Source organism: Amphiprion ocellaris, chromosome 5 (genome assembly GCF_022539595.1).
Source record: "Amphiprion ocellaris isolate individual 3 ecotype Okinawa chromosome 5, ASM2253959v1, whole genome shotgun sequence".
Lineage (NCBI taxonomy): Eukaryota > Metazoa > Chordata > Actinopteri > Pomacentridae > Amphiprion > Amphiprion ocellaris.
The window spans coordinates 2,200,230-2,216,552 of record NC_072770.1 but is presented as its reverse complement, the minus strand read 5'-3'; the positions used below and the strand labels follow the sequence as shown (position 1 = coordinate 2,216,552).

Here is a 16,323-nt window from a genome sequence, read left to right as displayed (position 1 = left end):
GCTACACATCTTAACTCAGTCTCATTAAAACAGACTCTAATTCAGTGTCATCCATCCATATTAAAGTGCAGTTACCCAAAATGTTTGCTGCATGAGCTCCAACAAAACCTGTCCAGGTAGAAGGCCACTTTGACAAACAGGAAGTGGACGATTCCAAGCAGATTTATAGAAGGGGGAACCGGACTGTACTAAGTGTGGTCGAGTATAGAGGGTGTTTTGTGGGTTTTTAAGGCTGATAATGATTGTTAGTGAAACATTTGGAGTAGATATTCATTTGCAGTAAATGAAAATATTTACTACTATCTACTTAGAAGAACACAAACTCTAACTAAACTCTAAACTTTGTTGATATGTTTTTGTTTTGTTTACAGATGTTAAGTTAAAGGAGTTTTATTCGTGATGTATAACCAATCAAATCACTCCAGAAAACAGAGCGACCACAGGTAAACAAAGGTTCAGAGCCAAAGTAGCACCATTTTTAAATGTATTTATTACCGTAAATCAGTAAAAAATAAAATACTAATAATCAGTAAATCAGTCAGCCCACAATTACTACAATTCTACAATGTATGTCTCTTTCCTTTGACTTGTTATTTGTACAATATACGATGTATATGATGGTGTTTTTTCATAGCAAAGGCTCTACTATGATGTTTTCTAAGAGACATACCATGCAACTCTGTTCTGGTCCTGGGCTGCTGCACTCCTCCTCTGTTGTTTTCTGGATTGTACTCAGCTTCATGCCTTCGTCCACCAGGCCTCCGTTGACTCGTCCCGCCTGCCGTCTCTGGAGCTGAAGCTGGATTGGAACAGACCAAAGTACAGTCCAATCACGATGCCAGCTGCCTCTCAAAAGGCTCCTTCATCTGGCAGGTGGCAGCACTTCTTCTGAGGGGAAGCTGAGCTGGCCCAGCAGAACTTTGGAGATGTGTTCCAGTGGTTGGTGGATGTGTGGGGAGATAGAGAGGGACCTTTGAATTGTTCACAAAGGAAAACAGGGAAGCCATTGGTAGTTTTAGTTTAGGCTGCTACTGAGGTGTTTTTGGGTTTTCGGTGAACAGGAAGAGTTTTTTTTTCGTATTGATTATCTTTTACTTTGTTCCTGGTTGGAATGTCCATCAATGTCAACAGGAAGTTCACTTTTAGTTCTGTTTATTTATTTTTATTTTACTAACACCCATTTGCTTTGAACCCCCTCACATGTTGTGTTGTTGTAAACTTACTCTTTCAAATAAATACTCGTCTAACCCTCTGGAAACCAGCGTCTGTACTGTTTTTGTGTTGCTCCTCACCTACTTCAGACAGCCGGGACACAACAACGTTTTGTGGACTAAAGGCTTTTCTGTGACGTTTTTAGAGCGACATGGTATACTATGATGTTTTTAGACCAAAGGCTATAATATGACAATTTTTGGGCAACATGCTATAGTATGACGTTTTTAGACCAAAGGCTACACTGTGACATTTTTTGAGTGACATGCTATACTATGACGTTTTTTAGAGCGACATGCTATACTATGACGTTTGTTGGGAACATGCTATACTATAGGCTTTTTTAATTGACATATTACTATGATGTGTTTTTTGTTTGTGTTTTTTTGTTTTTTAGCAACATATAATAATTTGAACAGTTTCAAAAATTACTATACCTTTACTTGTGCAATGAAATATTATTCTTTTTAGGCAAAGGCCATGTTTGATTACATATAGGCTATTAAATAAATGTTTATTAAAAACTAAAAAGTATTTAAAAAATAATAACCAACTTAGGCATTTACTGAGTCACTAAAATAGTGTAGAGCCTACGGCCACATCAGCATTATTATAAGCATCCTCTGGTAAATTCACAGCCATATACTGTAGGAAATCTAGCTGATCTCATCATGATGTCCACTTACCATATGGACTTCAGGAGATGATTAGATGATGATAAACTGTGACCTGCTGGTTGGGTTCTCTCTGTTCTCATATTTCCTCCATGTTTGTCTCCTGATGCTGCCTTACTTCAGCCAGTCCATGAGCAACAGAAAACATAGAAAAAATACTTTTAGATTTTTTTAAGTGGACCGTAGACCTAGTTTCAGTATTTTTTTTTCTCACATTGAAATTTGAGATTTTATATATATATATATATATATATATATATATATATATATATATATATATAAATATCTCAAGAATAATTCAAGATAAAAGCCTGAAATTTTCATTTATTTGTCTTGCTAACATAAGCATATCAGATTGCTATTAAATACAGCGGTGGAAAAAAGTTTTTGGACACCTCATACATTAGTGAAATATTGCATTAAGAATCCCTCTGAGGTCTTCAAATGCAATTTCTATTAGTTCAGTCACAGTCATAATACGAAACAAATCCTAAAAAAGTCAATAAAAACTTGAAATTGATTGGTTCCTTAAAAATAAGAAATTTTGAGTATTGGGTCATTTTGGTAGAATTTAGTTTTGTTATTCATGTAAACAATAAACCAAAAAAGCATCATTTGTGTCTAATGCAGTCACACCTTCTGAAACAGAACTTGAAATTGATTGGTTCCTTAAAAATAAGAAATTTTGAGTATTGGGTCATTTTGGTAGAATTTAGTTTTGTTATTCATGTAAACAATAAACCAAAAAAGCATCATTTGTGTCTAATGCAGTCACACCTTCTGAAACACAAAAGACTTTCCAACAAATATTTCATGATAATGTTTGAGATTGTGGAAAATTTTCAAGTTGCCTGAAAACTTTTTTCCACCACTGTATCTGTCAAAGCATGCAAATTTGCCATTGGAAAAATGCCACTATATTCGGAAGGATATATGTGGTCATGGTTCCATTATGCTAATGTCATGGTAATGACTGGATGCAGGGCTAATTTACAAAGAAATTACACAAAACAACATGTCAGGTTTGAAAGATTGGACTTTTCATAGACCACTTCATTTTTTTCATATTTCAACTCACCCATAATCTGAGATTATTGATCTACTTGTTCAGTATTATAGATTCTTCATCATTGTTCTGAGATAGTGTCATTCAAACAACCTCAAATTTCAATGTGCAAAAAAATGCCTGTTGAAGTAGGTTGACAGTGACAGCCAATTTAAAAATATTTTTTGCTCTGACAGTATTTGGCAGCCTATATATATATATATATATATATATATATATATATATATATATATATATATATATATATATATATATATATATATATATATATATAGGCTGCTGTTCTGTAATATTGCAACGGATTTTCATCCCATTCAGCAGTGAGAAAATAAAATCAGTATAGTCCAGTTCATTTTTAACTCCTGCTTTAATGCCGTGATTGCATGTATTGTTCACCAGAAATATTCTTAACTTCAGATACTTTAAATGTATGGCAGAAACACGCATACTTGAGCCAGATAACCTGTCAGGTGAGTTGGGAGAACAAGTAGGGGAGGGAATCCAAAAGTGCACTTAGTTTTGTCAGTCAAGTAAAACTAACTAGAGAACAACACCTAACATATCTTGACTGGCAAGTGCAAATACAGGCCAGGATGTCAGTCTTAAATGATGTGTAGTCCTTGTAATGTCCTGGGAATGTAAGGTCTCATAGCAGGTGGAGGCTGTCAGGTATCTGCCATTCACTACTTCTGAGGAGAGAGTTCTTGGTAGAGTCTCCCATCCAGTCCAGAATTTCACCAGACTGGTCAGTTCAGACGGTGTTGCTATGGAGTGGATTAAAATTGATTAAATAAATGGCTACAACAAATTATCAAAAACAATCTAGGGTACGCATACTAAACAGGAAACAGTTGAAAAAATGGGCCGCATTTATCACTATCATTGCACAATAACTCTTGATACAGCTGTGAAAGAATGGTGGGCTATGAACAGAGCAGTCTAGGGCAGTTCATTTCAAGCTATTCCCTCACAGTTGTAACTAATTTGACTGCACAGTTTAAAACCTTTCAAGATCAGGAGTAATTTGAAATGAATCAAACCAGGACATTAACTTGAGCAGAAAACACACATAATAAACAAAGTGTTCCCTAGACGAATTCAGTTTGCTAGGTGACCAGTTTCTTTACACTGCTCTGTGACTTAACTGCATTTTCGGGCGCATAAATCACACTTCCACCCATTTGTGCGTTTATAAAATTGTTACTCAACTAACCAGCTGCAGAACGTGCTGTCTGTATGACCTTATTACTGTGCTAGCGCGGCTAGCGCTGTATTAGCGCGGCTAGCGCTGTATTAGCGCGGCTAACGTTGTATTAGCGTGGCTAGCGCTGTATTAGCGCGGCTAACGCTGTGCTAGCGCTGTATTAGCGCGGCTAACGTTGTATTAGCGTGGCTAGCGCTGTATTAGCGCGGCTAACGCTGTGCTAGCGCTGTATTAGCGCGGCTAACGCTGTGCTAGCGCAGCTAACGGCATGCATTACAGCTTACTGACTCTCACAAAAACAAACCACATACAGGACAAAAAGGATTAATACACTCACTGAAGCGCCGTCGTTCATGCTGGTAGCTGTGGTTGACCCCGGTCTTGTGAGGTGAACCGTCTGCGTCACATGACCGGAGGAGCGCCACGTGATTGGCTGGGCGTTGGTTCGATTTTGGCCAGGATCGATTTTTTACGCCTGAGTCCCCTGGATGTGAACAGCAAATTTTTTGACAGCGAATTTTTTGACATTGAATTTTTTGATGGCGAATTTGAACATTGAATTTTTTGATGGCGAATTTTGAACATTGAATTTTTTGATGGCGAATTTTGAAGACATCAAATTTTTTTGATGGCGAATTTTGAAGACATTGAATTTTTAACTGTTTTTTAGAATTTTGATGAGCTAAATTTTCAGGCATAAAAAATTTACATACGTAATTTTGATGCAAAAAAATTCAAAGTAAGAAATTCAGCAGCTTTTAAAATTCAGAATCTGATGAGTCTGATTTGCTTCCATAATATTGGTATTAGCCATCAGCCAAAATGAGTTGGAAAATATCGCCAAAAATCCAGTATCGTGCATCCGTACATGTATTTTTTGTAAGCTGTAGTGAAACCAGCTACAAACCTGCAGTCAGAAGCCAAAAGGAAAGACAGTCCAAAAAATGTTTTTTTTTTTATTTAGTAGAAATTCAGATTTTAGTGAAGAACAGACAAAACATCTAGCCAGGCTAAAAATAAATTTGTGTGCATTTTACATTGACGAATGTTTTTTGAATGATCCTGCAGTATTCAGTCACTGATAGCAGACAGCACAGTCCCCTGATCTGCTTCTGCATAAACCACTCATTAGCAACTAAGGCGAGGTGCCGGAGGGTAAACACATCCAGCAGGTCTTTGTGCATCAGGTTCTCTAACAGCATTTTTGGTAACATCTGAACTTGTATTACCTGCTGGGGATGATTGCCAGGGGTGTCTCTGTCAGTAAGATGACTTCAGATGCTGGTTTGTTCAGGCTGAGTTAGGGCTGGGCGATAAATCGATTTTATCGATTAATTCGACTTTGTACTTAATGTTTTTTTTTTTGTTTTTTTTTTTTAATGAAAATCGATTTTCTCAAAAACATCGCCCACAAACGCCTGCCTGCTGGGCTCCTGTAGTTCATCAGAGTGCCCCCCCCACAAACCACAAACGCACCGCAACCTGACCAGCATGCCACATGCGGCACATTTCCAGCTGCAATCCAGTGTGTTTACCTGGAGAGGGCTGCAGCTCATTTGCATAAAGTAGACTGGATTCCGTCGTGCAGAGATTAGGTAGGGGGTAAAAATAAATTGGATAAATTGTGAATCGGGATTTTTTTTTGTGAAAAAATCTGAGATTTTTTTTAGACCATATCGCCCAGCCCTAGGCTGAGTTTACTCGTGGTTGTAGCGCTGAATTAGATGTAGTGCAACTGATCAGTAAAACTTAAAGTTTTCTAAATTTGTCTGTTTTACAGGGATATTTAGTTCTATTTATTACATTTATATTATATAAATTATACTGATGACATCACTGGAAGAAGACAGCCTGTGCCCTGGCCTGGCATGACAACGCGACACAGGTGTGAGTGCAGTTTCATTTTTCCTATTTGGAACAAACACAACACAAACAACGGTCGGCAAACAAGAACATATAGAACAAGGAGGGATAAAACGAGGGTTCTGCTCATAAACCAGAGGTGATACATGAAGTTTTTCACTGGAGCTGATGTTATTAATTTGATTCGCTGCTGATTGATGGAACTCTCCTGTTGAAATGCTTCATGTAGTGCCTGTAATATGACAGACAACACATAAATATAATAAATATAATTTACAGGCTGGTACATAATCATCCACAGCACCTTCTATTGAAGGCTGAAGCTGTGTCCTTACACAAGCAAATGTACAAATCTGTAGTCCCTTCAGAAACCAGTCTACATACAGCATCCATTAGAGAAGTTTGCATTTGCTGCATGTCTAGTGCAAAAATTCCTCTGAAGAGGCGACGGATGGAGAAAGCTCAGAGGTGTCCACCAGCTCCAACTATGGGACTGCCTCCAATAGTTTGCAACCAAACCATACAGTGTCCTGTGTTTCATGTGTTTAGCGGTAGGCAAGGCAGTTCACACATCCCACATAACATTATTAGATTCTCTTAAAACTGTTGTATGAATTTAACATAAGAAAGAGTCGGAGCTTGAAAGTAAAACTTCTACAGACCATTAGATGCTGGCTGTCTATGGACCTCAGGACGTATCACAAGTAATATTTTGGAAAATTTGTGCACACAACCTTGTAATGTCTGCACCTCAATTTAAAACCCTCTGCCCAAGATGCTTAACTTGTACCCTAAAACACCACGAGACACAACTAACTCTAACTTCAGTTCCTACTTCTACACTGACTTCACACATTCATATGAAGGCCGAAATTAACTGTTTGCACAAACAGAATTTCAGGGTACAGAACTGTGCAGGCAAACTGTTAAGTAAAGCTAAATTCCAGGTTTGAGAACTTCCCTTCAGAAAGCAGATGTTTAGCCCCACGTTTTCATGTTCTTCAGCAGTCTATCGGACGACCAGCAAGTCTGCTTTAGTTCTTATATCTTCAAAGGCTGCTGCAGTGGAGGACTCATCATCAGATGGCCTGGCCCTGAGTGCAGTAAAGATCCCATCTGTCCCATGCTAGGCGACACCTAGCTGGTCATCTTCTTGCGGGGAAGGTAGGCATTAGTTATCTGGTTCATCACAACCAGGGCAGGGAAAAGGGGCAGCAAGAGGAAGGCCCACCATGCCACCCCCTTCACTGTGGCCTGGAACCAGTCTGAGAACATGGCTGACATCACGGTCACTGTGGCCAGCAGGTAGACCACGAGGCCACATGTGCCATGGTACAGCCTCAGCCGGGGTGGGGAGGAGGAGAGGCGCAGCAGTTTAGGGAAGATCATGCAGATGCCACAAGCTGCTTGGAGCACGGTGGCAGCCAGGGTGCAGATGCCCAGCAGGCTGTGCCAGGAGACCAAGTGGGGGCGCTCTGACACGTTCTTACTGGCCACCATGAAGCCCAGGCCTGTGGCTGCAGCTATGAGGACCAGAGCTTGGCAGAACCAGTGGAGGCGGACTTTACCCTTCCGAGACTTGAAGCAGAAGGGAGATCCCTCTGCTGAGAAGAGGAGGATGCCCTCTGTCATGCACATACAGTACTGCAGAGAGGGGCAGAACAAATATAGATGTATTCATTATTTTTGAGCAAAACAGATCGAGATTGGGCTTTTAAAAAACACAAATGTAAGAAAATACAATCACTGGCCACTTTATTAGGTACACCTGTTCCACTGTTGTTAAGACAAATAGGTATTCAGCCAATCACATGACAGCAACTCAATGCATTGAAGCATGTAGATGTGGTCAAAACAACCTGCTGAAGTTCAAACTGAGCATCAGAATGGGGAAGAAAGGGGATTTAAGGGACTTTGAACATGACATGGTTGTTGGTGTCAGACGGGCTGGTCTGAGTATTTCACAAACTGCTGATCTACTGGGATTTTCACACACAACCATCTCTAGGGTTTACAGAAAATGGTCTGAAAAAGAGAAAATATCCAGTGAGCAGCAGTTGTGTGAATGAAAATGACTTGTTGATGTGAGAGGTCAGAGGAGAATGGACAGACTGACAACAGTAACTCAAATAACCACTGGTTACAACCAAGGAATGCAGAATACCATCTCTGAACCACAACACATCCAACCTTGAAGAAGATGTTCTACAGCAGCAGAAGACCACACCAGGTGTCACTCCTGTCAGCTAAGAACAGGAAACTGAGGCTACAATTCACCCAGACTCACCAAAACTGGACAATAGAAGACTGGAAAAATGTTGCCTGGTCTGATGAGTCTCCATTTCAGCTGCAACATTCAGATAGTCAGAATTTAGCGTAAACAACATGAAAGCATGGATCCATCCTGCCTTGTATCAACGGTTCAGGCTGCTGCTGGTGGTGTAATGGTGTGGGGGAGATTTTCTTGGCTCACTTTGGGCCGATTGGTACCAACTGATCATGGTTTAAACACCTCAGCCTACCTGAGTATTGTTGCTAACCATGTCCATCCCTTTATGACCACAGTGAACCATCTTCTGATGCTACTTCCAGCAGGATAATGCATCATGTCACAAAGCTCAAATCATCTCAATTTGAACCAAAATCTCAGAGTAATGTTTCCAATATCTTGTTGAAAGTATGATACGAAGAATTAAGGCAGTTCTGAAGGCAAAAGGGAGTCCGACTTTTTACTGGTGAGGTGTACCTAATAAAGGGGTCAGTGAGTGTATATTCCCATTATTTTCTGACATCAAAGCCCCCCTGTACATTGTCACACCATGGCAACCTCCTACATCCTGTGGCTGTTGAAATGAATGTGCCTTTTGTACACATATCAAGGTATTTGTACATTTGTCATATTTTGGTTAGTTTCACCAGTATGAGTTTTTGTAGTTTTGACCATTATTTCTGTGGTTGTGATGACACTGTAAGTAATTTAAGAGATGTGGGAGCATGATGACAATACTGCAATGTCTGACAGTGGAAGAAGTATGAGCAGTGATATGATCAGAAACAAGCCATCAGTTTATTAAGATTATCTAAATGTCTTTATTTGGAACTTTGTTGTTCAAAAACTTGTCAAGACACATAAAGAAGCCACACTGTGGCACTGGCTGACTGGTTCCTTCACTCCCATCACCATACACTGCAGTTTATTTTGACTCATTCCTACCTAAACCATCCTGCTGCCAGATGTACTTACTAAAGCACTAAATGTGTGCTAACACCAGTGTTGAAAAAAGCCTTTTTGATAATGTCTGCATGTTTTCCCTGTGACTGTCTGGGTCCTCCACTGGGTTCACCGGCTTCCTCCCACAGTCCAAAAACCTGCTGAGGTTAACTAAACTGTCTGTAGGTGTGAATGTGAGTGTGTGAGTCAGTCTATCTATGTGGCCCTCTGATAGACTGGTGACCTGTCCAGGGTTAGCGGGGATAAACTCCAGCTGATCAGTTTCAACTACACGAAAGATAAATGATTTATATTTAGTTTATGGACGTGAAAGAAACAGGAGGGTCAGTGAATCTGAAGTCACAACCTACTTAATCTTTTGAGAAAAACACCTTGAATACATGGGTGGGGGGTCGGAGGGTTGCTTGACCTGCGGTGTTTAGGTGGGTGGTACATGCCAAACATCTACATGAATGTCAGGACTCAAGGTTCCCTGCAGAACATTGTATTATGACAAGGTGATCGATGTTTTTCACTTCACCTGTCAGCGGTCAGAATGTTGTGGCTGATCGGAGTGTGTGTTGGCAGACTTCAGTTCCCAATGACTCCTATAACTCTGAATTTTCTGTAATTTAATCACTGAAACACGTGCATTTTGCAAACATGTTTTGGTTCCATGATCAGAAGAAAATACAAGCTATCACCTGCTGCTATCATCCTGACTATTGGTCAGGATGGTCACGGGTCAACCAAGAATCACTAAAATGCAGATTTTCAATGAATGAGAAGCTGCTGGAACACTGGTGTCAGTGTCTACAGTCAAGTGTGTTTATATCACCGTGGACTGAGAGGCTGATGTGTAAGAAGGAAGTAGTTCTTCTAGAAGCAGCACCCTAAGGCTCAACTGATGTTTGCTGCTGATCACATGGACAGAGACCTTCTGGAGGAAAGTTCTGTGGTCAGATGAAACAAAAAGTGAGCTATTTAACCACAGTGACCAGCAATACGTTTGGAGGAGAGAAGGTGAGGCCTTTAACCCCAAGAACACCAAACCTACCATCAAGCAAGGTGGTGGTAGTATTATGCTCTGGGTCTGTTTAGATGCCACTGGAACTGGTGCTTTCCACAAAGTAAACGGAATAATGAAGGAGGATAATGTAAAATCATCTGCCTGAATGTTTGGTCTTTGATGCAGTTGGGTGTTTCAAACAGACAATGACCCCAAACACTGATCACAGTGGTACAGAAATGACAGAAGCAGGTTAGAATAAAGGTCACCCCAAAGTCCTGACTGAAACCCCATCAACAGAATGTGGAATGTGATGAAGACACAAATCTGTCTCAGAAAACCAACCAATTTAGTTGAACTGCACCAATTCTGTCAAGAGGAGTGGTCAAATATACAACCTGCAGCTTGTGGATGGCTACCAGGAGTGCTTAACTGAGGTGAAAATGGCCAGAGGACATTGAACCAAATATTAATATTGCTGTAACATTTTGTCATCTTATCAGAGCACCTGTAATAAATCTACAAAAGAACCAAAATGCACAATAGAGAAAGACCTTGGCTTTGAATGATTCCATCACATTAAGATCAGAGTTATAGGAGTCACTGGAAACTCAAGACAAGTATATGTAAACTTTATTCACGGTATTTAAAATCCAGATATTTATGCTATATGAGATGTAGCATGGCTTTACATTGGTTTAAATGTTTGATATTAGTGAACAGGAAAATATATTTGTAAACACTGTAAATTATCCACAAATCATCATATACCTATGTAAATCTGGTTTGTATTGGGGGATAATAGAGCTCTACTACTACCACTATGAATATATTTACAACTTCTGTACATGAACTAATGTAGAATTAACCCACAGCCACCCAACAAAGTTTTAGCGTCCAATTACTTTTGAATCCTTTCAAACTGGGCCCTGTGCTAAAAGGGCTGTATCTCCCAGACCGTCCATTCTATGCTGATGTAAACACACTCTAATGAAAGCTGAGACTTTGCCCGTTAATGTGGTATCTATTATCATCTTTCCAACTGAATGTGCTAAAAGACAGAGCAAGAATGACAATAGTGTGTCCAGACACTTGGAGACTGAACTATATTACGCGTCCAGATATGTTATTTTGTCAGGCACCTGCTAGCCAATCAGAGTTAGGACTGTATGATTGATAATACTACACACACATATGTTTTCACTGTCTAACATGTTTAAGCCTGACCATTATTAGACTGTTAGGCCATTCATTGAAGGCTGAGTTGTAATCATTATTTTCAAGTGCAGTTTTACAGCGTCTACTGTTTCTGTAGCTTCCTGCCATTGGGACAATCTGTGGCTTCTCTTAAACCGTTTCTAAATCTCACTCTCACCACCTTTATATTAAAGAGGGTAGAGATTAGACTAAACAAGGCAAGGCTTTCATCAGAACGCATTTTTGCTTAAATGAGCTAACCATAGAATATATGTGCATGTGTGTGTGGTTAATTAAGTAAGCAATGAGTCATTAAGAGAATTCTGTTGTGTGTGCTTTGATTGATTACTGTAGAACAAAGGCAGACATGTCAAATTAAAGTTTACAGCCCAAAGAAAGAGTTGTGTCTAACAGCAAATCCTGACTGACTCATCATGCTGCACAGCCACAAGCCCAGACCCACAAAATGCCATCAGTGTGAAAAGCTGTACGTCCTCACTAACATATTCTAGGTCAGTCTGTAACACAATAGCTGATGCAGTGATGCAACGGCGTGATTAGCGTCAGCATGCCTCCTCCCAACACCTCCCATCTATTATTCACAGTGGAAAGAAGACAGACACACAGAGACCAGAAGGTTTGAAGGTAAAAGGAATGTTGACTTCTAACAGAGGAGTTAATATTCAACTGAAAAAATATTCAACCTTTTATTAGTTTCACTACATAATAGTTTATGTAAAATGTAATCTGCTTGATGTTCTATAAATACTGCCTTACCAGCTGCTCTAACACGTTATCCTCTGATAAAGTCACAACACTAGTGCACCATTTGGAATGATAAATTAGCTTTGGAAGTGGGAGACTTCAATGTGTCTCAGGGCATCACACTGAGGAGGAAACAGAATTTGGTAATATTGTTAAAAAAAAAACAGGAAGATCTTGTGTCAGAGCGATGCTGAGAAACTAGTCCATGCATTTATAACATCTAGGCTGGAATATTGTAATTCTTCATTATCAGGATGTCCCAATAATTCCCTTAAAAACCTCCAGCTGATACAAAATGCTGCAGCCAGAGTTCTGACAGGAACCAGTAAGACAGATCATATTTCTCCCTTATTAGCTTCTGTTCATCGGCTCTCTGTAAAATCCAGGATACAGAATTTAAAATCCTGCTATCACATATAAAACTCTTAATGACCAAGCTCCATCTTATCTTAAAGACCTTAATGTACCATAACATCCTAACAGAGCCCTTCACTCTCAGACTGTAGGTTTACTTGTGGTTTCCAGAGTTTCCTGAAGCAGAATGAGAGGCAGAACCTTCAGTTATCAGCTCCTCTGCTGGGGAACAGATTAATCCTCTTTAATCTTATAGTATAAGGCCCAGCACAGGTTACCTGCACTGTCCTTCAGTTATGCTGCTACAGGTTTAGGCTGTTTGGGGGATTCCCATGATGCACTGGGCCTCTCCTCTCCTGTCCCTAGTTTGAGTTCTGTCCTCTCTGCAGGTATCTCTGGATCTGGAGCTACACATCTCTCCAGAATAAAATGTAACAACGTCAGCAGGTGACTAAGTTCCCATGAAAGCAGTTAGTGATTACACTAAACATTAAATTAGATGTGCCCAAAACAAAGGTAGAGGTGAAATAAGTGTTTCTGGAGCCTTATAGGAATGACTAAACATCAGCACTCTGACAATAAGAACATCAGTCTACCATAAGAACGCGCAAAGAATTGAAAAAAAAGAATGTTTCAAACATCAGCTCAGAACTATCTTCTCCATATCTCCTCCAGCCCCCACAGCACACACTCATTTCACAGCTGGGTTTAAAAAAATAGCACAAATAATAAAAAAAAGAATATATGAGATCATCTGTTATTATAAGGAGATGCAGATCAGATGACCAAAAGAAAAATCATGCATTTGATGCAATTAGCTCAAGATGATGAGATGAATGATCATTATGTGTGCTGTAAAGTAATGTAGAATCACATAATAAGATGAAAGTGAAGAAATAAGCTGGTCCAAGGTGTCTGGAAATGTCTGATGAGTGTCTAAAGAGACTGAAAGATGCTGAGCACGAATGCAAACACTGTCAGCTTTCATCACAGTAAGAGTGAAAGAGCAGCCACAAACTGAACTCATGAGCATATCACACTAGTGTGTGTGTGTGTGTGTGTGTGTGTGTGTGTGTGTGTGTGTGTGTGTGTGTGTGTACAGAGAGGTGAAGAAGGTGAAGTCATACATGGTTGGAAACTTACAGCGACAGACATACACACAGGATGCCAAGAAAACAGACCTGGAACAAAGAGAAACACCAGTGAGCATCTTACAGCTAAAAACTACTCACGTGCACAAACTTCTGTCATCTGCAAACTTCTGTACCACTCTTGTATATTCTATTGATTTTTTTTTTCTAGATTTTTATTTTTCCTCCACTTTATACCCTAATATTCTGTGTTGTCTTACTGTTTATCCAGCTGCTGTAACAACAAAATTTTCCTTCAGGGATTAATAAAGTCATTCTAAGTCTATTCAAATGAGACTTCATGGAAGGTCATTATTGAAGTGCAAAATAATCGTTGAGCATGTGATAGAGCTTCAGCAGGGTTCACTAATCTTTGTTTCTACTGTCTGTATAAAAAGAAATGATCAAATTAGCCAAAGCTTAGGATCTAATAATGAAAGCAGATACATAGAGAGACATGGGTCATTTGCTTTTAGACATTTTAGAGATGCCATGACATCTACTTTACAATAATCCATAATTAAATTTCCAGTTAATTGATAATGAAAAGAAACATTAATTTTATACACTATTGGACATCAATAGATTTATTACCTGAGTTTGAAAAACATAGGAATTGTTTTTTTTATAAAAATAAAAAAAAAACTGTTTTGGTTGATCAATCTGCACTTGGCAAGCAAAAATGAATTACTGAATGGTTTCTGGTTCTCATATGTCAGTCTTACATGATGGTAAATTGAATTGCTTCACATTCTGGGAGGACAAATTGCCATTTTCATTTACCAATAAAGGAATCAATCAATCAGTAGCTGCAACAATAATGAAATTATTGTTGGTTGCAATCTTGACAACACTACAAAAACAAAAAGACAAATGTCTTCAAAGAATTAAGTATTCTTCTTTTCCTTCTTTTTCCCTTCAGCAAATCATCTGCTTCCATTTAACCCTGTCCTCTGCATGCTCCTCTCTCACACCAGCTACCTTCATGTACTCAGAATGCAGTATTACTCTTGAAATAAAGGTCAGAAACAATGATCCAATGTAGAGCTGAAGCAAAAAGTCTATTATTGAGTCATTAACAAAGCTAAAACACAAAGAGTGTGCACGGCCTTGTGGTCTTGTTTTATTCTAAATCACTGCAAACTGAACATTTTGGTTTTCGGCACTGTTTAAGGGACAAAAAAAAAAGACATGTTATTGTTTGTTTCACTTTGTGTCATTAGAAAATAAATAAAGTCTGAAAGCAGGAAAACTATATTGTAGGACAACAAATGATTGTTGTGGATGGCATCACAAGGAACTCATCAAGTTAAAAGCCATTAGGACTGCTTCTAGAGCCTGCTTTGCAAATAAATATAAAATGTATTACAATTAAATGGTGTATTCACCAACTAATGCGAACAGACCCATTTATAAGCCAAATGCATTTTATAACAAATCCAGATGATTGGACACCAGGCTGTGTTCAATAATAATGACAAACACATAATCAATAAAGGTAAATAAATAATAATAGTTGTGTTCTGGCTGGTTCTGTGTTAACACGCCTGTATCCACTCACTGGTTCCGGGTCTGGACAGCAGGGAGATGACCAGGGTCAGGCCCAGTCCGGTGACATGAGCCGCTATCACCGCCGCTCTCCGCAGCCACACGTACAGCCAGAAGTCCCGCATGCCCAGCCCCTCTCCGACCGGGCTGTACTCCACGTCGGACCGCATGCTTCTGACACGGCTCCCGGCTACTTGCTCCCGGCTACTTGCTCCCTGCCCGGCTCTCTGCTCCCTGCCCGGCTACCTCCTCCCTGCCCGGCTCCCTGCTCCCTGCCCGGCTACCTGCCCGGCTACCTGCTACCTGCCCAGCTCCCTGCCCGGCTCCCTGCCCGGCTACCTGCCCGGCTACCTGCTACCTGCCCGGCTCTCTGCCCGGCTCTCTCCCCGGCTACCTGCCGCGGGCTCCGTCTCGTCACCAGCAGAACAGCCGCCTGAGCTCCATGATGTCGGGAAGCAGGAAGAGCTGAGCAGGCAGGAGTCAAGCTGGACTCAGTAACACAGACAAATACTTCTGGTGGTTCTTCAGCTTTGCTTGGAGAACCTTTGCTCTTTCCTTCTCAGTGGCATTCATCCAGCCATCTCACTGCATCGTTCATGTCGTCCTTATCTCACAGATGCCAGTTATATGATGAGCGGACTGTCCGTTTGAAGTTGTTTTGAAAAATCCATTAACTTCCGGTCGTCCTCTTGTTTAGCTTCCTGCTTCTTGATTGACAAACCAGATTGACGCCGTAATCCTCCGCAACGAAAGCTGCCGACCTCGGATTTAACGACTGTCAAACACAGCAGCAGCCGGGTTGATTCTGTCCCACCGGCCGATAGATCCAGGAGCTCCCGGCTCCGTCTGGGATGGTGGACCGGGTTTTGGCTCCTCTTCCTGGTCGGCGCTCACCTGACCAGTAGTTCCTGCTTTTCAGTGTCTTGAGCATCACAGCTGGAATGCTCAAACCTTAGACTGTAGAATAAAGACCCCAACCCTCTTTATTCTACAGTCTATGTGTGAATAATATTATTGCTAAAACTCGAAACAGATTATGAAAAGGCTTCTATTTCAGACCTTATGTGGCTACAGTTAAAATCATGCAGTA

At 40.2% G+C, this 16,323-nt stretch overlaps 1 protein-coding gene across 3 annotated transcripts; it reads right to left on the bottom strand.

Moving 5' to 3' along the window:
* Positions 1 to 472: 472 nt before the first annotated feature.
* LOC111585229 (probable transmembrane reductase CYB561D1) lies at positions 473 to 16,118 on the bottom strand. Of its 3 annotated transcripts, XR_008601748.1 has the most exons (5): positions 15,247 to 16,118; positions 13,699 to 13,736; positions 4,494 to 7,663; positions 3,507 to 3,716; positions 473 to 2,003 (listed from the first exon to the last, which is right to left on the bottom strand). XR_008601748.1 is itself a non-coding variant. In XM_055010864.1 (4 exons), exons 2-4 carry the CDS (start codon positions 15,401 to 15,403, stop codon positions 7,157 to 7,159), a joined length of 702 nt encoding a protein of 233 aa, XP_054866839.1. In that variant the 5' UTR covers positions 15,404 to 15,498; positions 15,537 to 16,118; the 3' UTR covers positions 5,099 to 7,156. The 3 variants fall into 3 exon arrangements, 2 of the variants coding, with proteins under 2 accessions (XP_054866839.1, XP_054866840.1); XM_055010864.1 differs by lacking the exons at positions 473 to 2,003; positions 3,507 to 3,716 and having other exon boundaries at positions 5,099 to 7,663; positions 15,247 to 15,498; positions 15,537 to 16,118; XM_055010865.1 differs by lacking the exons at positions 473 to 2,003; positions 3,507 to 3,716 and having other exon boundaries at positions 5,099 to 7,663; positions 15,247 to 15,529; positions 15,573 to 16,118.
* Positions 16,119 to 16,323: the final 205 nt, after the last annotated feature.